At 54.2% G+C, this 15,863-nt stretch overlaps 1 protein-coding gene across 4 annotated transcripts in view; it reads right to left on the reverse strand.

Moving 5' to 3' along the window:
- AACS (acetoacetyl-CoA synthetase) overlaps positions 1-15,863 on the reverse strand; it is a 68,763-nt gene that overhangs the window by 11,288 nt on the left and 41,612 nt on the right. For 2 of the 4 annotated variants that reach the window (XM_077159556.1, XM_077159555.1), the window contains exons 10-17: positions 14,630-14,754; positions 10,472-10,536; positions 10,228-10,350; positions 8,297-8,410; positions 7,725-7,850; positions 4,333-4,402; positions 3,622-3,680; positions 2,653-2,855 (exon numbers count right to left, since the gene is read on the reverse strand). In XM_077159556.1, coding sequence (XP_077015671.1) covers positions 2,653-2,855; positions 3,622-3,680; positions 4,333-4,402; positions 7,725-7,850; positions 8,297-8,410; positions 10,228-10,350; positions 10,472-10,536; positions 14,630-14,754 — 885 coding nt within the window. The remainder of the gene's footprint in view (positions 1-2,652; positions 2,856-3,621; positions 3,681-4,332; positions 4,403-7,724; positions 7,851-8,296; positions 8,411-10,227; positions 10,351-10,471; positions 10,537-14,629; positions 14,755-15,863) is intronic. The other 2 variants (XM_077159557.1, XM_077159558.1) reach the window with 2 other exon arrangements.

Genomic DNA, 15,863 nt, shown 5'->3' on the forward strand with positions numbered 1-15,863 from the left:
ATGAGGAAAAGGTAGTCTCCCCAATGTCTCCTAAGTTTGCATTTGGAGAGAGGCAGGCCTCCGCGTAGGCCCTTGGAAAGGGTGGGACTACTGCTTTCTAAAACCCCGAAGGTAAATGGCTCTCAGACTTTGAAATCTAATGGACTTTGCCCTGCGGGTTTTTGAAACTGTATGGGCCTGGTGACCCCTGTGTTCCTTCCTCCCTATAGAAATGGGTATATGTATCCCATGACTGTTCCTCCTTTGTATGTTGGCAGCAAATAACTTGTCTTAAATTTTTACAGGTCTAGAGCCAGAGAATAATTTTTCCTTAGAACAGACTATGCCTGTAACTAACTTTGACAGGAGTTTGTACTGTTTCTAACTTTGTATTTCATTTGTATTGCTACTGAAATGGTTTAAGGATTTCTGATACTATGATAGAAAAAATGTATTTTGTATATGAGAAACACGTCTTTTTTAGGGTCCAGAGGGTGAAATATGCCAGTTTGAAAGGATGTATGTACCCTAGAAAAGCCATGTTTTAATCCTAATCCCATTTTGTAAAGGCAGCCATTCCTTCTAATCCCTATTCAGCATTAAATGTTGGAAACTTTAATTAGCTTATCTCCATGGAGATGTGACTCAATCAGTGTGGGTATTAAACCTCATTAGGTGGAGACCTATTCCAGATGGGTCTTGATTGGTTTTACCGGAGTCCTTTAAAAGAAGAAACACTGAAAAAGCTAGAGAATGACAAGAAAGCAAGCCATGAGATTCTGAGAGAGCAGAGTGCCATAGAACTATGAAGCAGAGAGTCCACCAGCCAGCGACTTTCGGAGATGAAGAAGGAAAATGCCTCCCAGGGAGCTGGAGAGGAAGCTAGCAGATGACGCCACATTCGCAATGTGCCCTTCCAGCTGAGAGAGAAACCCTGACCACGTTTGCCAGGCATCTTTCCACTTGAGAGAGAAACCCTAAACTGCATCAGCCTTCTTAAATTGAGGTCTCTTTCCTTGGATGCCTTAGATTGGACATTGCTATAGACTTGCTTTACTGGGGACATTTCCTCGGCCTAAAAGCTGTTAACTTGCAACTTATTAAATTCCTCTTTAAAAACAAAATGATCAGTGATGAGAACACAACTATGTGATGATATTGTGAAGCACTGATTGTACACCATGCATGGAATGTACGTGTGAAGATTTATCGATAAAAATATTTCATAAAAAAAAGCGCCAATGACTTGAACAACAGTTCTCCAAAGAAGATACTCACATGGCCAAAAAGTACATGAAAGTAGGCCCAACCTCATTAGACACTAAAGAAATGCAAACTAAAACCAAAGTGAGGTAACACTTGACACCCACTAGGACAGCTATTATTACCAAAAAAAACAACCAAAACTGAAAATAACAAGTGGTGACAAGGATGTGGAGAACTCATGTATGTTGCTGGTGGGAATGTAAACTGTGCAGCTGCTGTGGGAAACAGTTTGCTGGTTCTGCAGAACATTAAACATAAATTTACCACCTGGACTGGCAATTCTACTTCTAGGCACATACCCCACAGAACAGAATGCAAGAGCTCGGGCAGACATCATAAGCACCAAAGTTCATCACAGCATCAACTGCAATAGTCAGAAAGAAACAGCCCAATTGTCCATCAACGAACAAACAGATACACAGAATGTGGCCTCTCCATACAATGGAAAGTCATTCGGCCACAGAAAGAAAAGAAGTGCTGGTACATGCCACTTCAAGGACAGACCTTAAAGACATGATGTTGAGTGAAATATGCCAGACAGAAAAGGACAAATGCTATATGATTTCTCTTATATAAAATACTAGAATAAGCAAATGCTAGAGAAAGCAGTCTAGTGGCTGTGGGAGGAGTAAGGAGTTATTACTAAATGAGGGTAAGTTTCCGTTTGGGATGATGAAAATGGTCTGGAAATGGACAGTGGGGAAAGGTGCCCAGTGTCGTCAATGTACTTATGGAGGAAGAATTGTCCACTTAAAATGATAAAAATTCTTTTCCTGTTATGTATATTTTACCACCAGTAAAAATAAGTAAAAATTTTAAATATGAACGATAGCATGCCTTTCTCTTTAGATTACTCAGTGTGTGCACACAGGGGCATAGGAGCGTGCACACACACACGTGCACACGCACACAGCTCACACTTCCGGCGTGCACAGGGCATTTGTTTTGTAAGTACTGCCAAGTTAAAGCTGTGATACAACAGGGCCAGCCCCTCCCCTCGCTTAGAATCTAAACAAAGTTTAAGGGGGTGGGAGCGGCTCTCTGAAGATACACCTCTAAAACAGGTTCAAATCCATTTCCACAGACGAACTTAAAGCTAGCAGCCGCGCCTCAGCAGCCCTTTAAAAGCTAAACCTGATTTGCTCATTAGCATCCTTGCGAACAGGGCTCTGAGAGAAGCCGGGGGTCTGCAGGGTGGGGGGGGGGGGGCGCCCCCTGAAGGTGGGCATTTCGCAGGAGCTGCCTTAATGCAATCTCCGGGCGGGGGAGGAGGACTGGGGGGTTGGGACCGAGTCGCCAGGCAACCTGGGGCCGCGCTCAGGGCGTGCAGGCCGAGGGGTGAAGGCCCGGGGACACCCGCGGCGCCAGGCTCCCGGGGGCTGGCAGGGGCGCCGGCGCGGGCCGTACCGGGATCCCTCTGGTTTCCAGGATGAGGCTGGGGACGTGGCGCGCCGACAGGCCGAGGCGGATGGCCGCGCGGATGCGCGTGACCAGGGCTGGGCCAAAGGCGTGCCCAGCAGCCATCTTCAGGAAGAGCAGCACGCGCTCCTCCCCGTCGCGGTTGTACTGCGGCACGCACAGGCTGTCCGCCACCTCCTCGAAGGCTTCCACTGCGGGCACAGAGGGGCGCCGTCACCGTCGGGCTCGCCTCGGCAGGAGGGGGGCGCGGCCGGGCCTGAGCAGGGCACCTCCTCTCTCCCCAGGCACCCCCAGGAAGAGCCCCTCGGGGAAGCGGATACGAAAGGAGCCGCTTTAACACCGAGAAACGAATCGCAGGGGCTGGCGCTCAGGGAGCACCTTAGCTTTATCTGGGGTGTTTTACTGTTCCACAAGGTGCTTATACGGCCATTGTCGACTTAATTGCAAATTAACTGAAAATTAAAAAAGAAGTGAGTCCCTATGGTGGGGACTTCGGGGGAAAGTGAGTCCCTATGGTGGGGACTTCGGGGGAAGCAGAGAAGCAGGAAGAAGATATCTCAGCCCTGGCTGCCGGCAGAAGCCCCCAGGAGCTGCCCCTGGGGAGCCTGGATGAGGCCTACACTGCTAACGCTGTGCAACTTTCCACAGTCCTACAACCTCTCTGGGCTTGTGGCTTCTCTGCTAACCAACATGCCTGAGCTCGTGAGGAGGCACTGCAGAAGGATGGGGCCTTAAGACCCCACCCTGTGCTGAGGTTTACAAACTCTAGCAAGTGTAGGAAGCAAGTCTGGAAAGGTAGAAGTTCACAAACATCCACCCTCATACCTGTAGGCTGGCAAGCCCGAGTTACACCACAAGGGGGGATCTCTGGAAATCACGTCCTGGGGCTCCCCACTAGTATACGCCTGCCTTCTTGGAAACTGGAGAATAACCCAGGGAGAAAGGAAAACTGCATACCAATGTTATAGATTTCCGAGCTGCCAAATCGTACTCCGTTGGGGTTGAGTGTGCCGTCACTGGAAGAAATGAGACTGTGAACACAGAGCCCTCCCGAGAGGGTGAGGCCCAGGGGCCACAGGGCCGGGCGTCACAAGACCTTTCCACATGGCTACCGCACACCGGCCACAAAAAGCTTCTTCCCACAGTGCCTGCCCTGCCCAGCAGACCCGCACACTCCCTAAATTTAAAGGTAATCACCTCCTGCCCCTGCCTACCTACTCAGAGGCCCTCCCTCCCAGAGGCCATGAGCTGGCCGTACTCACCCTGAGGCCCACAGCGCCCCAATCCTGGAGAAGCTACTGCTCATGGACGCTGGCCGAATCTGAACTACAGACCCCCCCAACCACCACCACTTCCACCCACCACTCTGGGGCCCAGAGTCCGTCCCACGCCAGGACCTGGTCCTCGGCAAGCTGACACCCACCGACACCCACATGACACCGGGAGGGCCCACCACAGCACCCTGCAGACAGGGTGTCTGCAGCCAGGGACACCAGGCGCAAAGGCAGAGGGGGAAGCCCGCACACCACAGCGGGGAGGGGAGGGTGCCTTGGGGAGGTGAGGTGAGACAAGAACGGAAGGTGGGGGTCCCAGCCACCAAGCAGGGTGCCAGCGTCACTCCCGTGTGGTGAACCAGGGCCCAAGGAAAAGGTCCCCACTGCCCCTCACCTGCGGCCGAGCATGACGATACCCCCCGTCTTGGGGTTGATCCTGCAGTAATCGCCGTGTGCCCAGACACCTGTGAGGAGGCAGAGTGCGCGCCCACCCTGAGAGATGCTGCTCAGGCAGGTGCCTGGACAGACTCCCCCAGCATCCAGACTCTTGTCAACAGTGATGAGGCCCAGAAATGGGGTGATGCACGGTCGGGGGCAGGGGTAGGGGCTAGAAGGGCACCAGCACCCCCAGGGAGCACACAGCCTAGCAAGCCACAGGAAGGGCACCCCAAGATCTGTGGGACTCGAACACCTGAGGGAGGCCTTGAGGGTGTCGAGGCGGGCCCCCAGAGGGTGGGTGCTGCCGCGGGAAGAGCAAGGGGCCTGGTGGCCGAGGCGGGGTGGGACTGGACAGAGCGGCTGGGGCCAGATCTGGGGAGGAGAAAGCAGCACTGCCCAGCCAGAGGCCACTGCAACAGTCCTGGCCACAGAGGACTGATCGGAGGCGACACCCCGTGGGCAGGGAGCGTGTTAGCAGCTGACACCCAGAGGACGCGGAGGGTGGGGGAAGAGGGTGGGGGAAGAGGGCGGAATCCAGGCAGCGCTGAGACAGGCCACCCTGAGCCCTCCAAGCGGCCAGCAGTGGGCAGCTGGGTGCCAGGCTGGCTTCGTCCAGAGGAAGCCCCTGTCATGGGTGCAGGAAAGCCAGCATGCCCAAGGGTGGGTTGAACCCAACGCTTTGGCAATAGCTCGGCCTCTTCCAAGTCTCGGGAAGGCTCCGGTGCACATCTTGCACTCCCTCACCCAGGAGGGGACAGTGTTGGCGCACGCTCCCATGCCATCTGAGGGAGCTACCCACAGAGCGGCCGGCCCCGCCCGAGGTCCCCTCCAGCCGCGCTCACGGCACGAAGGGGGGCAACGCGCTTCTGGGCCTGGCGTGCCGGCTGCAAGCCGTGTGCCGAGCACCAGCATGCCTGCGCAGTGAGTCCACCAACAGAGCCCGCGGCCCGGGGGGAACGCAGCACCCAAAGCCCGCTTGAACGTCTTTTCCGGTAGGCGGCAACCTGGAGGGCACCTCTGCCTTCCTGGTACCTGAGCTGTCTGTTCTCCAGCACATTCTGGCTTAGGTAAAGGGCTCGCCCAAAGAGCCCCCTACTCGCCGTGGGTGCTACCCCCGCGGCGGCACGCACCATCTGTTCACTGCTTCATTCAATGTTGTGAACAGGAGACAGCTGCGAGCCAAGACCGCGGCTCCCAAGGAGAGGAAGCGCACAGCACCTGCCTTCAGGGAGCTTGCCATCCCTGGGAGACAGCTGCTGGGAAGCAGATGAGTCATTAACTCATCCATCTGTCTAAAGAGAGAACTGGAGGCCCAAAGAGCCCCCTGGGACCCCCAAGCTAAAGCATGAAGCCATTTCTTTCTAGTTGGACTTCTAAATAAAGGATTCACATAAGTACACCAGAAAAAAAAATCCATCTCCAGGCTTGCAAAAGGCAGGTCAAGTTCCCGCCAGATGCAAACCCGTATGTTACTCAGAAAGTGCATCTAAAATGGAAGCAGGAGACACACAGAAGTGGACCTGGCAGCAGGGCCCAGCTGCCCAGCAATCGTTTTGCAATGTGGAAGCTGGGTGCCAGGGCCATTGCTGCAGTCAGGCCCCAGCCTGCGTGTGATGGAAATTCTGGTTTCTCTGAGTTCTTTAAGGACTGTGTCTAATGACTGCGGCACTGGAAACAGAGCAAAGAGGGAAGACACAAAGACACCCAAAACAAGTTTTCATTGTGAAAAGACCCCACCCCACTCCCACAAACACCTGCATCTCTTGCAAAACAAAGCCAAGGGGGCAGATCCACAGTGGCTACTGGCTTAGGTGCTCGGTTGTCATGTCAAAATGGCTAAGGGAGAACCTTCTAGGTGTCCGAGCCCCAGGACTGCAGTTCCAACCCTCTGCCTCCCCAGCAGCTAGGTTTGCGTCACATCTGGCCCCCTTTGTATCATCACATTTAATTTTAACCACTCTCTGTGTTATAAAATAAATATATAAAATAAATGACAAAATGACAGGTAGGACAGTTTTCGAAGAGCAGTGTCGCAGAAGATAAAGAAATGTCACTTCTCAGGTGGCTCCTCGAGCTGCTGTCCTAATCTCTCTGGCCTCCCTCAGCGTCCTCCTCCCCTCTTCAGGGCCTTCCGAGGGGCATTTCCCTGTATTCTTTGGCCACCCTGCCGTGGCCGGGCTGCTCAGCTCTGCACTGCGGGGCCCAAGGTGGGCCTGAAATGCAGCAGGAATCCCAGGCAGGCCCAGCAGCATCTGAGGGACCCTCCTGCCACTCCTACAAGGACAGCACCCGGTGCAGAGGGATGGTTTATGCACATGGCACACAAGACCAGGCAGAGAACAGGGCAGACCGCAGCCAAGGCTACCACCACAGGGCACGTGCCAACTTCCTGCTGCTCCACGTGTGGTTTATGTAAAATCAGATCACCTCTCAAGAGAATGCAGAAAGCAAGCATTTAGCATAAGCAACTCTGAAAGAGAAGGCTTGTAAATACGAATTATTCAATAGCAATAACTTGAGGTTGCTTATGAAATAAAGTAAGAGGGAGGCAGGAATCAGAGCTTTAAATAAAAGACTTCAGGTGCTAGCCCAAGAACCCCCCCAAAAATTGGGAGAAGGATCAAAGGAGAAGGTGAACTTATAATAGAGAATTTAGGGTTAACAAATGAATATGGCTGCTGAATCACTATATGGATATTTATCTTGGTCTCCAGTGTCTTGGAGCAGCTAGAAGGAAAAATCTGAGACGGTGGAACTGTAGCCCATACCAAATTCTGAAATCTGTTCTACAACTACCTGTTAGAATGTACTTTGAAATTTATTGCTGTTTTATATATATATGCTATATTTCACAATTTAAAAATGTTAAATAAAAAAAAAAGACTTTAGGGGCAAGGCACAGCTCAAAAGATGAAAAGTGAGGGTGTCAGTCTATGTAAAGGATCCTTTACATTTCACAATACATTTGGAAGAATACCATGCAAGACTGAAAAGGAAAAACCCAAGCCAAATCTGCTTTCCACTGGAATGAAAGACACAACCCTGGCTAAGGGCACAGCCTCTACCCCACAGGAACAAACCGGGGGTCGTGTCCCTCCCAGCTACAGGGCCCGTGAGCACAGAGAGCGGTTAAAATTAAACTAAACCCACACGGTGGTTTCAGACGATGGCGTCAGGCTTAGGATGATGACACACTGACCCCAGCTCTGTTATCACCCTGCTGGCAAGATGAGGTAAGAGCAGCTTCAGCAGGCTTGGGAGAGGGCAGTGGGGAGGGGTCTGTACAGAGTAAGACACAGAAGCCGCATCAGGGTGAGAGTCCGCTCAACTGCCTGCCCCGCGACCTACCTGGGAATTTGGAGAAATATGCCTTCCTGTACTTGCTGCCATTCTCGTCATTCCAGAAGTGTGTGGGCTGGCAGGGAATCGGCTTGGTGCACACCAGCTCACCGCTCTCTCCCCAGACTGCCTTTCCTGGTCAGAAAGAATTAAAAAGGAAACTAAGCATGCACCCCAGCCCCTGTGCCGCCCTGGCTCACTCACTGGCTTGCTTTTTTAAGCCATTATTTGTGCAATATTTCAGACAAACTCCTGCAAAGTTACAGAGATGACCCACTCCCACATATCCCTCCCCAGGGAACAATGGCCTGGCCTGCCCTGCTGCCCTCAGGCCGATGCCGAGCACCCAGCTCCCCGTTTTGGCTCTGGCCCAAGGCAGGTGAGCAGGGGCAGGGGGAGGGGGAGCCGGGGCTAGAGCAGGCAGCAGGGGAGGGGTGTTCCTCTGCAGGAGAGAGGGCGGCCCTCCCAGACGGGCTGTGTTGGAGGACAAAGAGCAGGCGCAGTTACCCATCCAGGAACTGCCACCTCACCAGTCACACCTGGGCCTCAAAAGGAAAACAAACCGGGACTGCGGCCATCACCTTCCTCGTTCCAGGCTTCCACTGCCATGCCCAGGTTCCGGGCCTGAATCTCGCCTTTGTACACAGGGATGGAATAATTCTGGCCCACAAAGCATGAGATGATGTCGGTGCCGCCTGCGAGCAAAGGTAAAAAGAAGACTCCAAATCCAAACACAGGAAATTCACTTATTTTTTTATCAGTGAACAACAAAAAAGAAAGACCCAAAGGGACAATATCTACCACCCTTTCGTCAGCTACGGCACGGAATACTACATGGGGGTGGTGGCTCAGAAATGGCATAGACCCTTCGGTGTCTGGGTGACTTATCTTTTGGCGAATTCATTCACTAGAGGATAGCCTGGAGGACCCCTCGTGCTCACGCTGAAATCCAAGACTCAGGATCACAGAGAGGAGCAGCGTCACCCTGTTGGGTGAGTGCTGCCTAATCGGCCTCCCGAGTGACCATATGGTCTCCTGGCCCCACAGGACACACAAGCACCACCCCAGGCAGACAGACGCTCCTGCTGATGCTGCTTCAAAGTCGGGGCTGGGGCAGGTGGTGGGGTGCAAGAAGACAGCCCTCGACCCTAGCAACATGAGTGTCCCCAAGGGATGAGGCTGGTCCTGGGGACCCCAATTCCCATCACAGTGGCCGTAAGGCACCCATGTAGCCTCAGAGGCCAGCTCAGCAGAGTCAGGAGGGCGGCGAGGGAGCCCAGAGGAGGGGTCCTCGGGAGCAGAGAGGGGAGTGTCCCATTGGGAAAGCACATGTATGTCTGGGGAGAACTTGGTGAGCCTTCAGCCCCCTCTGAAGTGTGTCCAAACCCCAAACCTTCACACGGGGATACAACGCAAACTGGGGGGGGGGGGGGGGGGGGGGGGCAATCAGTAAAAGCTTGACAGGAGCAGGGCCTGCCACAGGGAAGGGGGGTGGCTCTCCAGAACATTCTAACTGACACTTCCGCCTCCTTTGAAGGGAGCAGCAGACAGAGGTGGGCCTGTGTGCCCTCCTCCACCTCGGGGAACCCCACACGCGCCTAACAAGAGGCATTCTCCCACCCTCTACCTGAAGGGTATTTTGTGTCAGGACATACAGAGCTAGAAACACTACCAGCACAAGGCTACAGATGTCACTGCCACCCAACCGAGAATGAATGACTCAGCTGCGTAAATAAACACCGGGAAGCCTGGAGCTCCTGTTCAGATAAGGGGAAGGTCAACGTGTCGTCAACCTGCAGAGGCCCCTGGAGACCATGTGGCACCACCATTCTGTGTACAGTTGAGGAAACTGAGGCACAGAGGAGAAAGGGACATGCGCTCCTGACAGGTCTGCCCGCCGCTCACCCTGCAGGCCTGGGACAGCCCAAGACCTTCTGTGAGCAGTGGGAAAGGGGAGGGACTGGCCGAGCCACCTCGGCCATAGGAAACGGCACTGTGGAAAGAGGTGCTTGCTTTCTGATCACAAGTAGAATAATCAACACCATATACACACACGAGTCTATACAGACACGGCCGATGTTCCTTTTTCCCACCCGGCAGACACACCTTCTAATGCTGTAACCTGCTGTTTCCAGTCATCAGATCATGACCACCTTTCAATGTCAATAAAGAGACTTCTATGGAAATCAATACTTCCACCATATCACTCTTACAGACTGTATAAATTAAGGATGTGCCGTGAGCTATCAATTATTCCCTTCCACTGGCTTACAGGTCAGTTTCCCACTTTTTTGATAAGCTCAGAAGCAAGTGAACTTAGGAGGTCAAAGGTGAGTGGGGTGAGTGGTGCCAGTGTGGTCTCTGGCAGAGGGAGCGCCGGGCGGGCTGGGGGAGTTGGGGGGTGCTGGGGGGTTGGGAGGGCTAGAGGGCTGGGGGGGCTGGGACAGCGCCCTCTGCCTGCCCAGGCCCCTGGATGCTGCTGGGCCGCACGAGCCCGGAGGCAGAGCTGTACCTGAGATGGAGCCCAGGAGGACGCTGCCCTTGACATATCTGTAGACGTACTCGTAGCTCTGGGCCTTCAGGGGCGAGCCGGTGGACAGAATCGTGTGAAGCGTCTGCAGACTGTGGGTTTCCACTGGAACGAAGAACCACCGAGAGATACACAAACTGAATCCAGCAGTGCCCGAGGCCTCCCTTGCCCACGGGACACGCCGACCCGGCGGGCTGCCCTGGCCTGGCTCCCGAGGCGCGTGTACCTGGCCTCATGTCTTTCTCTTCCAGCACGGACAGCCACTTGGCCCCGGTCACGAGGATGGTGATGCTGCGGGTGGCGGAGGAGAGAGACAGACACTCTTCAGGGTGTCGCAAACGCCACCCCCCGCGGCTTCTGAACGTCTGGCACTCAGTTCCGGCCAGTTTATAAAGCCGAGACACCTCATTTTTCTGGCTGAGTTAATACTTAATATTAATATTGCCATGAAAGCAAGTCACAGTTGCTGAGTTTACTTTCAGAAACGACGGTGTCTTTAACATTTGGTGTTATGTAAGGCAATCGTGGGCACGTGAATCAGATATTTTCCCGAAATTAGAGAGTATTTTCTCTCAGAGAACCAAAGGAAGCTGCCAAATCAAGAACCCCTTGAATCCTAACCTCATCCGCCCATCTTCCAAGGAAGGGGAGCGACGGCAGGAGGCTGGGTTAAAGCACAAGCCACCCAAAGACCTCCAGACCTGCCCCCTTCCTTAAACATGCAGCCCTTTTAGGGACCAAGAACTGCAGCCCTTCTCCTGTTGAGCATTTAAGGTTTGTGGCCCTTTTCCCTGTACTTGTGCTCAGAGAATGGTGCATTCTGTTGAATGTAACACGGTTTCCAAGGCGGAATGTGATTTAATATGCTGTCCTTCTTGGCCTTTCTCTCAGTGATGCAGCCCACAATATGCAGCCTCTGACTTCCCGGCTGGAGACTCTCCTACCTAAAAGTAAGACCCCCACGCCCCATCGGGCAGCTGCCCCACGCTCCGCGCACACCTGGGGGCAGGGCCGCTCTGGAAAGCGCTGACGGTCTGGCGGCGCCCTGCGGGAGCGCTCACCAAGTCCAGGGCATGCGGGCTGGGGCAGGGTCGGGGGGCACCTGTTCCTTTCTTCACTTCACCAGGACCCCACTGCCTCGACTGTTCCTGTCTCTGCACCCACACCAGGAAACCCGTGTCGTGAAGCTGAGGCACCTCCCGGTTGCTGGTCCCCAGGGCACGGACAGCCCCCTCCCCCCGCAACTCCCACCCGTCCCTCCCCACGCTTATTTCATAAGCTCAGATAATGACTCCTTCGAGGCCAGATCCGAGAATGAAGATGCCCCTACTTTTGGGAGAATCTGTATTTTAACAGAGGACCAGGGAGCCCCCTGCATGCCCCTAGGGTGGGATGCCAGGCCCCAGATGGTAGCGACTAACTCCAGCCCAGGGGACAGAGTTGTCAAGTCACCATCACACCAAAGCGAGGCACAGACTTTAGAGGCTCATTCCCACCCTCCCCCCAAAATGGCTGGTGGCTCCCCGCAGCTCTACTCAGCGCTGAAGCCGACCCAGGCAAAGCACAGACTCAGGGAGGTATTGTCCAGGCCTGAATTTGCAGCCCTGGGTGCTGAAGGGAGGCAAGCTTTCCCCGCCCACTGTAAGAGGTGGTAAGATGGGGAAGGGAAAAGCAGAGCCCAGCACGTGGCTCCTGAGGCCACGCGAGCCTGCGGTGGGCCCCGGCGTTGCACTGCACTTGGAGCTGAGCATGTGGCAGGGTTCACAGTTGCGGGGTCCGGTGCACCCTGCCGGTGCCCAAGCCCTGCACAAAACTGAAGACCACGTCACAGATGGCCCTCCAAGCCGCTCCGCCCCACGACTGCATGTCTCAGTGTCCTAAGAACTGGTCCCTTCACTTCCACTCTCATCCCCACAATGCTCTCCATGTGGCAGCTAGACTGAGCTGTAAAAATGTCACTTCCCCAACTATCCAAGGGTGTTCTGCTGCACTCAGAACAAAATGCACCTTCTAACCAAGGCCAAAGGAGGCCCTGCTGGAACCGGATCCTGCCAGCCCCTGAATGTGCCGTGCTCCCCTCGCCTCCCTCGCCCCAGCCCCCACCCCACCCCTCACACATGGGCCATGCTGGTCTCTGGCCAGGCCAAGGCACATGCTGTTCCCTCTGCCTGGAGCATGACTCCCCAGTCTGGCACCTATCACACCCTGAGGGCATCTGCTGCTTCCTGACTCCCCTTCCTCTGTCAGAAGGCCACTCCAGGAGGGCAGGGGCTTGCTCCATCCAGCCACTGGCAGGCACAGTCCCAGGGCGCAGCCTGGCACCTGGCACGCAGCAGATGCACAAATGCACGTAGGTTGACGTGACACTGCTGAATTGCCCAGCCAGTGCACTTTCCCCTATCGATGAGTGCTCACCCCCGGGACCCGCCAACTAGGATCGTCACCCCCAACCAGGCCCACTCCGGGGCCACACCTGCCTCCCCGCCAGCAAGACCTCGAGCAGAGTCACCGAGTTCTGGCCCCAACTCAACCAGAATATTCCCTCACTAGGCTCCTAGTGCCCATAAATATACCTCCAGTGAAGGATACACATAGTCTTCTAAAGGAATTTCAAGGCTCAGTTATCAAATGTGCTAACAAATCTGTGAGCTGGTAACTGAATCACTAAAGATTTCAACCCTGAGTTGACTGACATTAAAGACAGGAGGCACTGAGAGAGCACTGCACGGACTCCATCTGCCCTGACGATTTGGAAGCCACCGCTCTTGCCACAACCAAGGGTTTTAAGTGACCACGTCAACTTAATTTCAGTGACTTCTCGGAAGGGGGGGCAATGCTGAGAGGATCGTCCACCACTTGCTCCTTGGAATGCCACTGGCAGTCGGAGTGTGTCCTAGAACCTTCTGTCCTTCCCGGCACCCTTGCCCTCGGCACCTGCTGGCCCCGCTGAGGATTGCAGAGCTGCCCCGGCCAAGGGTAAAGGAGCAATCCAAGGAGACCCGCGCTGCCCATGGCCAAAGGCCACCTGTGAGGTGGTGTCCACTGGTCCTGTCACCCCACAGCCTGACACTTGGGACACTGAACCATTCCACTGTGCTGTGAACACACGTACCCACGCACACATGCACACAGCTGGGTGTCCCTGGGCCCTAATGATGGATCCGTCCCTCTCGGTCCTGCTTCTCCACGTGGAGTCCAGCTTAAAGGTGTCAGCAGTGAAGACCTGAAGGCCACCTAAGTTCCCAGGGATCTCATTAACCTTTCTCTAGAAACAGCCTCATCAGGTATTGACCTTCCTTACTAATACTGCAGTCAAATGTCAGGCTTTACATATTACACAGGCCAAGCAACGCTACATTTAAAATGTTGATGGCCATGGATTTAAACACATCAGTGGCTCCTCGTGTCCCCACTGTGAACGGGTTCTCACTTCAAGTCAAGAGCACTGTTCAGGGTGGGCCATGGTGGCTCAGCAGGCAAGAATGCTCGCCTGCCAAGCCAGAAGACCCGGGTTCAATTCCTGGTGCCTGCCCATGTTAAAAAAAAAAAAAAAGATCACTGTTCAGAGCAGGGCTGACCTGCAGGCTCGGAGAGCTGCTGGCTGCCACAGGCCTCTTCAGGGACACGCTGTCCCCAGGCCATCGGGGGCCAAGAACTGCAGGGATGAACACGCACCAGCACAAGCAAAGCCAGAGCGAGGGGACTGACTCAGCAGTGAAGGCACTTCTGCTAAAAAGAGGTCTCCAGACCCTTCCTGAGAGTGAGGAGGAGGAGAGGAAGGGGTAGGAGGACACTTGCATCATTCTCCAGCACTAGGACAGGGCCTGACGCTCCACCTCGACTGGCTTCTCCCAAGGAACAATTAACAGGGCTGCAGGGAAGCAGCGGCGGCATTGGGCACCATGGAAAGCGTTTCCAAGTGTATGTACGACAATTTGGAGACAACTCTAGGGGACAGTTGCTGCCAGACGCGTCCAAGCCTGCCCAGAATTTCCGTCTAGTGCACACTCAGCCTTTACTTTACTTTACTCTTGAGTGTGGCACGCCCTGGGGAGATGGCACCCTCACTGGTCCTCAACTTCCCTCTGTTCTGAGGGAACCACCTCTCTGGTGGTTCTTAGTTTCCAGAACTACTGAAACAAGACTGGATCCCCTCCCTGGGAGGCCCTGGGGTTCTCAGGGCTCACTCCCACCAGGACAGCTGCCCCACCACTCGACATGGAAGAAACCTGGGCTCTTTTTGAGTCCCATCGCCCCCTCCCTCCTTGACACCTTGGGCTCCTGCTTTGGCCCTCCCACCCCACCCCACCCCGGAGGGAGTGGCCAGAAGGCAAAGCATTGCTTAGATGCCCGCCACTGTCTCCTCGGTGCTCTCGGTACCTACCCTAGCCTGTCAACCAGGTCCCAGAGCACGTTGGGTGTGGGGACCAGGGGGGAGCCGTCGTACAGGACCACGGTCGCGCCTGTAGCCAGCGAGGTTACCAGCCAATTCCACATCATCCAGCCAATCTGGAACAAGCAGAAGGACCAAGGTTCTAGTCAGATGCGAGGCCAAACTCCCCTCTCCTCTGCCACGAGGCTTCTTTTCTCCCCAGGCAACCGTCGAAAATGGAGCCCACGCTTGGCAATAACTGCCCATTTCAAGCGCACTGTGCCCTGACCCGCCAAGCCCACTTGAGTGACCCTACAGGTGTGCTTGCACACATGTGCAAAGGCGTGTAAAAGAATGTCTACTGCAGCATTGTGGGAGTAGCAGAAGGCTAAAATCAGACGTCCACCCCCACGAAGACAGCCGGGTCAAACACCACGGAATGCAGACATTGGCTCAGTCACCCCGCGATGGGTGAAGTTCACGGGGGCTGACGGGAACCATCTCCAAGACATGTTGTTTTGTGGTCAAAACCAAAGGCTGTGCAGTACAACCCCATTCTTGTAAAGAAAGGCGGCAGGTGGAAACACCCCCCCACCAAAGATTTGCAGGAATCATGTATGTATATAAAAAAACAACTAATGTGGCTATCCCTGGGCTTGAAAGGCATTTTGAAATTTTTCTAGAATACTTGAGTTTTTTAATTTTTTAATTTAAATTAAAGTTGCGTTGATTGCATTGATTATATACTCTGGATGGCTTGTATGGTGTATGACTATATCTCAGTATTTGCAAAAAAAGAATTAATTCAAGTTTTTAAATTTCTGCTTGAAATTTTTATCATAAGCAACTAGAGCATTTTTTTTTATTTCAAATTGTTTTAAAAGCCAAAAAAGATGCGCACATACCCACTGGTAGTAACGCTCTGCAGCGCTCCAGAGTTAAGCAAACAGACTGACAGAAGCAGGAGGAGCAGGATGAGGTGCCGACGCCACCTCCGCCCTGAGGACAGCAGAGGGGCCACCCGCTTCGGCCACTGAAGCAAGAAGGACCGGCTGCTGCTCCCACCCAGCGAGACCAGAGCAGAGGGCCTGGGGTGTCCCGGGCCTCACCCCCAAACCTGCGACGTCACAATCCCAGCAACCCAAGGGATTCTCACATACGCCCCGGGGAAGAGCTCCCAAGCAACAACTCCTAGGATATGAACATGGAGTCCAACGGGTCAGCAAAGCAGCGTGCTGAGAGAGCG

Source organism: Tamandua tetradactyla, chromosome 5 (assembly GCF_023851605.1).
Source record: "Tamandua tetradactyla isolate mTamTet1 chromosome 5, mTamTet1.pri, whole genome shotgun sequence".
Taxonomy (NCBI): Eukaryota; Metazoa; Chordata; class Mammalia; order Pilosa; family Myrmecophagidae; genus Tamandua; species Tamandua tetradactyla.